At 43.4% G+C, this 9,593-nt stretch overlaps 1 protein-coding gene across 1 annotated transcript in view; it reads right to left on the minus strand.

Moving 5' to 3' along the window:
* ESPNL (espin-like) overlaps positions 1–9,593 on the minus strand; it is a 40,520-nt gene that overhangs the window by 21,127 nt on the left and 9,800 nt on the right. Inside the window, exons 3-5 of the mRNA XM_015426811.1 lie at positions 5,306–5,492; positions 3,264–3,446; positions 2,312–2,457 (exon numbers count right to left, since the gene is read on the minus strand). Coding sequence (XP_015282297.1) covers positions 2,312–2,457; positions 3,264–3,446; positions 5,306–5,492 — 516 coding nt within the window. The remainder of the gene's footprint in view (positions 1–2,311; positions 2,458–3,263; positions 3,447–5,305; positions 5,493–9,593) is intronic.

The following is a 9,593-nucleotide window of genomic DNA, read 5'->3' on the forward strand; positions in this document are numbered from 1 at the left end:
ATTGATCACAAGCTAAACATGAGCCTGCAGTGCAATGTGACTGCAAAGAAAGCTAATGCAATCTTAGGATGCATTAACAAAAGCATTGTGTCCAGATCACGGGAGGTGGTAGTTCCACTCTATTCTGCTATGGTCAGGCCTCACCTGGAGTACTGTATCCAGTTTTGGGCATTACATTTTAGGAAGGATGTTGACAAGCTCGAGCGTGTCCAGAAGGGCAACCAGAATGGTGAGAGGGTTGGAATCCAAGTCTTATGAGGAAAGGCTGAAAGAATTGGGTGTGATGCTCAACAACACTTACAGTTAGAAAGTTTCTCCTGATATTTAGCCAGTAACAACTCCCTTGTAATTTCCATCCATTAGATCTAGGCTGATTTCGCAATAGAGCTGCCTCGATGTTGCGCCACCATTTGCCCCGATACTATTGGTCAATTTCACACCCGAAGCCGTGGGGCTGCATTTTGACCCACAGCTTCGCCCGATTTCCCACGCAGTTTCGTGATCCTGTTTTTTGAGGATCACGAAACTTCGGAGGAAATTGGGCGAAGCCGCGGGTCAAATGCAGCCCCGCAGCATCGGGTGTGAAATTGACCAATAGTATCGGGGCAAATGGTGGCGCAACATCGAGGCAGCTCTATTGCGAAATCAGCCTAGATCTAATGGATGGAAATTACAAGGGAGTTGTTACTGGCTAAATATCAGGAGAAACTTTCTAACTGTAAGAGTGGTTGAGCAGTGGAACAGACTGCCTCAGGAGGTGGTGGATGCTCCTTCATTGGACGTTTTCAAGAGGAGGCTGGATAACCATCTTTCGGGTATGTTGTAGGGCTATCTTTTGTGCAGAGTGCAGGGGGTTGGACGAGATGACCTGCAAGGTCCCTTCCAGCTCTAACATTCTATGATTCTATGTCATGTCACACCTTTTATTACAACCAACTAATACATTATAAATCTTTAAACAATTTGGGGGACTTGGGGGGCAGTTAATGGACCCGCACAGTTCTCTTCAAGTTTTGCTTGTTGCCAGTGGTTACTGTTTTGATATTTAAATTGGCCATAGCCTGCAAAAGTTTATGCTTTGTTAATAAAATTATCTAGTCTTAAAGGTGGGTTTTATCGACACTTCAAATTTCTGAATGGCAACATATTTGTAATACCCAATAACAATGGCAAGTACTGGGCAGGGTCCCATGAATGGCAAGAGGAAGACACAGGAAAGTGGGATCTTTCCTCCCTTCCCCTCCCTGAGAAAGTCTGTTCCTTGAGATGAGGGACCCGTGTGGACAACGGCCTCTGAGTTGGGTGGCTGCAGTAGGAAGGTGAAAAAAGTAATTTTGCTTTGTCCTCCCTCTTCACTGAAGCCATCTGATCAATACGACTGCCTGGATCTGTGCTTTCTCCACTGTGGCTCCCACCTTATGCAATGGCCTGCCCAAGGAGGCCAGGGAAAGCGCCCACTCTCATTCACAGGCACAATTAGAGACTGTGGTCGGTACTGCTCTGTATAACTTACTGTAAGTAGGATCCTATTATGTAATCTTTGTACTGCTTAAGGTGTCATGCTAAAACTTATGCTATGCTTTAGTTCCTTCTGGTGTTTCCAGACCTCTAAAATCCTAATGGACTTGTTACTGAATGTCCCATTTTGTTGAGTGTACTAACTAACTTTGTGTAATCCTCCTTGAGCCCCTGTCGGAATAGCATAATTAAATAAAATAAATAGTAAATAATATGGCTATTAGATCATAGAGTTCCATTGATCACAGGAATAAAGCTTATACCCAGAATTAAACTTTGTTGGTCTTAAAGGTGCCACTGGACTCAAACTTTGTTCTTTCCCTGGGTTGTAAAGGGCTCCAGGAAGGAGGAAAGGGGTGGGGGGATCCTGCAGTCTTTTCACCCATGGATCACAGGATTTAAATCATTGTTACCTTGTTTTAAATATGCTTCTGGCTGAAACTACATTTTCAAAAGGGATACAACAAACATGTCTCACGACATGATAATCTTCTCTCTCATATTCACATCCTATCTGCAGAGATAGCCTACAAAGTAGAAGCCTGATCTGCATTTCCAGGGTCTCACAATGCAAGACAAACTCTCTCTCTCTCTCTCTCTCTCTCTCTCTCTCTCTCTCTCTCTCTCTCTCTCTCTCTCTCTCTCTCTCTCTCTCTCTCTCTCTCTCTCTCTCTCTCTCTCTCTCTCTCTCTCTCTCTCTCTCTCTCTCTCTCTCTCTCTCTCTCTCTCTCTCTCTCTCTCTCTCTCTCTCTCTGTGTGTGTGTGTGTGAGAGAGAGAGAGAGAGAGAGAAACAGTATTTCAATTACCATCTTCTCCACCTCTTGCAGATAACGTGCACATTGCCGGTGTCCATTGTATTCTGCCAGGTCTCGTGCAGTGTAACCGTCCCTATCATGTATGCCAGGATCTACTTGGTGGGAGATAAGCATTTGGCAGCACTGAAAATAAGACAGGCCATTTTGTAGTAGTTACAAGTATCAGTTCCTCTACATTAATAATTCTCTGTAAGATAAAAAAAAATTAGCACAGCATACCAAAAGCTAGGCTAGAACCTCTGATGTAGTAATTACTTATTTGCAGGGAGTTTTCACACGAGGAAGCTGTAAAAAAAGTGATTCTCCCCACCTCCAAGCAGAAGTGGTACAGGAACATTCTACCACCCCATTCTGCTACATCTATACACCAGGTAAGAATTCACTTGCTAACTAAAAGGCAGCAAAGGCGATACCATGGAAACATCTTTGATGTTTGACCACAGAAAAAGCAAGATTCCCAGCAGACATCTGCTGCGATTCAAAAGGTGGGGGAATAGGAGACCCCCAGTGATTATGTCAACCGCCCCCCAAAAAAGCATGTTATGGGCTGAAGAAACATGTTACACATATCTGGATTTTCAAAAGAGAAAGCTCATTATCTTGCTTGTTGTACAATGAATGCTAAGACAATGGAATAGTGTGGTGGGATAGCCTCCACCTACAAGATTGCTTTTATATGTGGACACAATTATATGCCTGGACATATGTCTACTCTGTCCTTCTTAAAATCCCTTTCTTACTTGGAACCTCAGGTATGGTTATTCCATTGATATGAACACAGAACACAGGATCAGATTATTCAAATCACTAGGTTTCGCCTACTCTAGAATCTGACCACAGGGGTGGTCTTCTGCAGTCACTAACCGAGCTCTAACCATCCCTTTGTTTCCTCACTAGACTCATGGTCTCTACATGGTATCACAACATACCTTCAGCTGCCCATTCTCTGCTGCATCATGGAGAGGGGTTCCTCCCCAGTGGTCTAGCACCACTTCAGCTCCCATAAGGAACAGCCTGTCCACAATGGTTGTGTGGCCTTCTCTGGCAGCAAAATGGAGTGCAGTGGCTCCTTCCTCGTCCTGGGCTCCGAGGTTGATGTCAGTGAAAGTTGCCTACACAAAAGAAAAGGGATGGTTCATGAGGACTGTCTGTGAGGACTGTATGACAGGAACAGGTGTGATGTAACAGCTAAGAGAACGAGTTTTGAACTGGAAGGTTTCCCGCTCAAATCTTTCTTTGCCACAAACTGTCTCGATGGCCTTAGACAGGCAGCTTTGCCTCAGCAGAGGAGACAATAATAGTAGCCTACTTTACATTATTATTGTAAGGATTACAACCAATGTTCCCTCTGTTTTCCCCCCCATACTACTGAGCAGAGCACATCCTGAGCAGAATATAACTGCTGTAATCTTAAAATGGCCAATGGGCAATGCAAGACCCTATGCAGCTCCAGTTTGCTGCTGAGCAGGGCTTCCTGTGTTAATGAGCAGCCGCCACACACACTGCGTAGAGGGGACACTGATTACAAGATAATGTATGTGAAATACTTTAAACATTGCACATGATCTATAAATGATAGTGATTATCCTTTCATTCACTGGCTGCTGCAGCCGACATTTGTACAAGTGCTGGTTTTCAGCAAACCCTTTCTATCCATCTACCTTTGTCCATCCTCAGTGATGGAGTACCTAAATCACCTGCCATAAGACCAAGATGCAATTCTGCACTTGTAGTAGGTTTGTGGTGGTATGCAAAAATTCTAGCTTGTAGTCTTGATGAATGGATGAAGGCTCTGTTCTCATGATTATTTCAGCATGTGGTAGCCAAAAGGAAAACCAGAGTATGCTGAAATGTACGCCTGGTGAATTTATTTTATGGCACAGAATCAGGTGTCCTCAACCAATTCATGCATTGGGAAAGGCTAGAAGACAACATGCACTGACCCCCCCCACCACCACCGTACAGGAAAAGTAGTGAAAATAGGTCTTCATATGACCCATCAATCACAAGTGAGGTACAGCCAAAGGAAGAACAAAGTTTCTCACAATGAAAAGCCTGATCCTAAAAAGACCAAAGAGCTTTCAACTTACGTGATCCACTGACTTGGATGCTGAGTGTCCAGTTCTTTGGCTTTTCTCAAAAGTGGTAAAAAGTTTTTTTTGTGGTTTTTTTTTTGTGTGGCCAGAGAGTGGGAAAACAGGAACACAGCTGAAATTCAGTCTTAGGAATTTGTTTCTTACATACGGTAGCTGCATATTATACTACAGGCAGCAGAGAGCTGTGGCTGGGACTAGGCGTACAAATCAAAGGCTCCAGCACCAGAACCAAACTACTCTGACACAATCTGCCTCAGGCCATCAAGCTGTCTCCTGGAATAGGTCATTCTTCTTTTTTTTTGCATTTCTTAATAATATTATTTTTAAAAGAAATAATAACCCCAAGACAAAATGGCAGTAGTTATTTCTCTATGAGATTTTTAAGCTATGACCTGTTGGACGCAGTCATTGGGAGGGAGCAGGAGAAAGGGGAGCATAGACTCGAGCAAAATTGGGGAAACGGGGCCACATGACTGGGAAAAATCTGACCAGCCTGAGTGAAAGCCTTCGTTGGTGTGACACCGGAGAAAATGCTCCAAACATCTTCCAATATTGTGCACCAGCAATATCACCATATTTCAGAAGGACATTTCTTCCCTTTTGTTTTCCCCTTTTTCTGCTTAGAGGGACAGGGGATAGGCAGGCTTGGGCAGGGAAGCTGGCAGCTCAGGGAGCAGACAGGATGGTTCGTTTAGAGATCTTTTGAAAGTGCCCCTCAAAAATAAACTATGTACATAGAATATGTTATGCAAAGTATATTTAACGGTTTTGTACTTTACCTCAGATTGCAGATTAAGAGACAAATAATTTAGAGTAGTATACTCCTGCAATCGGCAAGAAACCTTGCTTGCAATTTAAAATAACTGCATGTTTACCAGCCAGATGACAACAGCATAGTGGCCACTACTGGCAGCTGCATGCAGCACCGTCATGCCATCATGTGCTCTCAAGTGCACATTAGCTGCACAGTCCTTCACCAGGAACTGGACGATATGAAGATGGCCCTCCTGACAGGCAAGGTACAGCAGGGTAGCTCCACTCCGAGTCTGCTTGTTCATACAACTGTTGAAAGAAAGGAATTATCCAGAGTTTAGAAGTGATGGTAGAACTTCTGTCCACACGTAAGGTATTTCAGCAATAAGGCCAAGCTTAAGGTAAAGACAGGAGTAGCATTTTCACAGTGACTGATTTGCAAGTGACTGCAGTCCCCAAATTCCTCCACTCTCCAGGGTCAATGTCTGAAAAAGAGGGTTCTGCAAGTCTACAGGAGATGTCTCTTGTATATCGCTCTAGTCAACTCATTCCTGTGCTGTCACCAAGAAACACTCAAATGCAATCCCTAATTTTGTACTTTGAAAAGAATGGAATTAATAAGGTGACAAATGAACCCATGTATCACTTTTAAAAATAAAAGGCAAACATCAAGCCTGCGGCGAGATAGGCAGAGCTGACAGCTGTGTCAGTGTTTGATTCGTAGCATGCATGTCCGTCAGTCAGGCGGTGAAGTCAGAAAGACTCCAACTAATAACAAAGCTGAAGGACCTGCTGTGAATCCTACTTTAATAGCATCCCTGTCATCATCCTTCACCAAAACATGCAAGAACGGAGATGAAACTTACCTCAACAAGTATACGAAGATAGCTTTAAGATGAGAAACGGTGAAATTCTCCAACAAATGTATTTTATGAAACCTCTACAACATATTTTTTAACCTCTGTTACAGTACCCATTCTGAACTTCCCAGTCCTCATGTCACTGTACCCCCTAAGCAATGTCAGTCTACTCCAAAAAGCTGTTCAGTTCCCTTGGTTTGTATTACTACTAATTACTAAGCTCTCAACCATTCCAACAATGCTGAAATGATTGTGAATAAGGCTGGGCAGTATTCATAGAAAGGTCTCAGATTCCAAGCTCCTTTCCTAAATGTTCAGATTTAAAAAAACCCAAAAAACTCTAGCCCTTTAACTTGTGAAAAAGCCATGTACTTAGTCAGGGGCATAAGCGTCTCTATCTCCCAGGGATGGGGGTTATCTGGTCCAGGCCCACATTTATTAATCTATATTAAATTGTTTAAATATGAATTTATTCATATTTCCAAAACAGTTATGCCAGGGATGTCAAACATCAGGGGGCTGGAACTGGCCCATCCAGGGCTCTTATGTGGCCCGCAAGCAATTGGTGCAAGAGAGGGAGTACTGGGGGGAGTGAGCGGAGCCATTCCATTGTGGCTTCAGCATGGCAGAACAACCTCATCTGCAGCAGCCAAGCATCGTGGGAGCATCTCTGCCCAGGGCTGCACTGCTGCCTCTCCAGTCCACCTATGTGGGTTTTCCTCTGCACCCCACTCCCAACTCATGGGGCCTTGTAGTGCAGATACACCAACTCAGAGCTTACCAGCTGCTGTTCTTCATACAGTTTGTGTCTCCAGTATCTGGCGTTACATTTTATGGCACACATGGCCCGACCCAACAAAGTGACATTTGTGTCAGGTGCGGCTCTCATAACAAATGAGTTTGACACCACTGACTTATGCCATCAACAATTAATCACGTGATTTAAAAAAAAAATTTGTCACTCTTAATAGTCTCAATCAGAGTCAAAGAAAGAGGACTATGTCATCAACTCCTTCACTGAGACAATTTGAATAAATATTTCATTCATGTATGAAAGGAAATATTTCCTTCCCAGCTCTCTTTTCCTTACAACCATCCAATAAAGTAGGTTAGGCTGATAATATGTGACCGGACCAAGGTCTCATAATGTGCTTGGTGGCTAAATGGGGATTTGAACTGTGGTCTCCCCAATCTTAGACCAACACTTTAACAACTACACCACTTGTATACTGGATAGGGTTGCCAGGTCTGGGTTGGAAAATACCTGGGGACTTTGGGGGCGGATCCAGGAGAAAGCGGGGTTTAGGGAGGGGAGGGGCCTCAGCATGGTACAATGCCATGGAGACCACCCTTCCAAAGCAGCCATTTTCTCCAGGGGAGCTGATCTCTGTCAGCTGGAGATCAGTTGTAAAAGCGGGAGATCCCCAGGCCCCACCTGGAGGCTGGCAACCCTAATATTGGATACTCAAATATGAATCTCCAAATGCATCTCAGAATCCACAGTAAACCCACAGTAAAGACTGGCTTCTCAGATATTCTGACCTGAAATTATGGAAGCATTTGTTTGGTTGAAGTAGGGCCTGGAACAGCAGAATTGTATCACTTTCTATATTTGGTGAACCAGCTTTATCTCCCCCCCCCCCCATGTACAGATGCACAGAGGCAAAAAAAAAAAAAAGATTATTCCCATGTCTTTCATTTCTCTTTCTCTAAAACTGTATCAGGATACCAAAATCACTTTAACTTCCAGTATTTAAGCCACAGGCCTCTGCCCCCCAACACACTTATTTATTTATTTATTTAATTTGTCTATTGCCTAATCCATGCAATGTAGGGCTCTGGCAATATATATCATTCATAAAAACATCGATAAAATAATTAAAACATTAATAACATATTTCAAGCAAGTAGATGGCATATACTAATTGGTCCCATTTCAGATTGCTGGCCATTTCGTGGGCAGGGGAGAGAAGGGCAAAACAGATAGGAGAAGCAGATGGAGTGGAAAGCTAAAGACAAAAATATTCCCATCCCCTCCATTTCTTTTTTGCTAAAGCTGCAAGTCCCAGGACACCAAAATCACATTAACTTCTAGTACATTGTCTGCTTTGATGATCCACAGGATGAAAGTAGGGGCTTTAGACAGAACTTCCAAAGATCCCAAGGGGTGTGTGTGAAATAAGGCAGTGGAGAGGTGTTCCTTTGTGGCAAGAAATGTCCCAAAGTCCCAGAGAAAGAACGCAGGGTTGGCAGCCTCTATGAGAGTGCAGAGCGTGAGACTGCATAGTTTAAGCCTAAGCAGCTTCATGATGCTTCCTGGCAGCCTGGGGGGCATTGCCCCTATGGGAAATCTGGGGGAGGAGGTGAGACCCACTGCCCCCTTGTAGTTTACACCCCTGTAGTCAGGAAGGATTCTATTTGATTAGTAAGAAAAAAGCCAGTCATCACCTTCCAGTGTTGTGGCCAATGACTGCAAAGGCGTTAAGGTTGAAATGTTTGTCAGTTATGGATGTTCTGCATTGATCTCTCCCACCCACAGTGTACCTTTTGTCCCTTCAGGATAAACTTCCTAGTTTTAGACCTGGTGGAAGGAGATGACAGTGGATCATTCCCAGATTAATTTGTACACTCAGCTACATGACCACCATTTGCAGAGATTCCAGATGCACAATCAAAAATAGAATGTATCTGGACCTTAAGCAGACTTTTTAAGAGTGGTGATTATAAGGTTGCTACCTTTCCCCCCAACAAATCCATATGTTTAAACATCTGAAAGGTGCACAGAATTCAATAGATACTGTTTTACTCATCACTGCTTTGCTATTGTTGGGAGAGAGCAATGCTTTTTTAACTTTTGTATGTCATGAATTAGCTAGAGGTACACATCTGTTAGGTGAAGACCACTACCTTATTGGAGGAACCATGGATCAGAAGTACAGTGCATGCTTTGCATGCAGAGAGTCCTTGGTTCAATCCCTGGCATCTCCTGTTAAAGAATTTCAGGTGGCACATGCTGGAAAGATGTTTCTCAGCCCGAGACTCTGAAGATCCACTCCCAACCAGAAGAAACATACTAAATAAGATTTACCAATGGTCTGATTTGGTAGAGGACCACTTCATGTGCTCAAAGGGTGAGACTAGATGACATCCAGGTAATTGGGGTAATTGAGAAAAAGAGCAAAATTGTTTTGAATGGGCATTTTAACATGAAAGCAAAAGAGGCATTCTGATGAAAACGGAAGCCATGGAATTGGACAGCCACACAGAAAGGAATAAATTCCTACCAATTAATGACTTATGTAAGTAGACTAGGTGTAACAAAGCCCCAAAGCTGTGAGAAATATAGCAGGCATCAGGCTTCGAGCACACTACATTGCTACGACCAGCTGACAAGTACTGGAGCAGCAGCAGCAGTAATAATAGTAGCAGCAGCAAAAATCGTAGCAGTAGCTATAGTTATGTTGTGGTACTTAACCTTCACGAAGCCAAAGCAGCTATTCTGAATGGGAAGCTGATCAAACAAATATAGATGACAAATAACAGAAATCTT

This window comes from Gekko japonicus, unplaced genomic scaffold (assembly GCF_001447785.1).
Source record: "Gekko japonicus isolate JY-2015 unplaced genomic scaffold, Gekko_japonicus_V1.1 scaffold14, whole genome shotgun sequence".
NCBI classification, from domain to species: Eukaryota; Metazoa; Chordata; class Lepidosauria; order Squamata; family Gekkonidae; genus Gekko; species Gekko japonicus.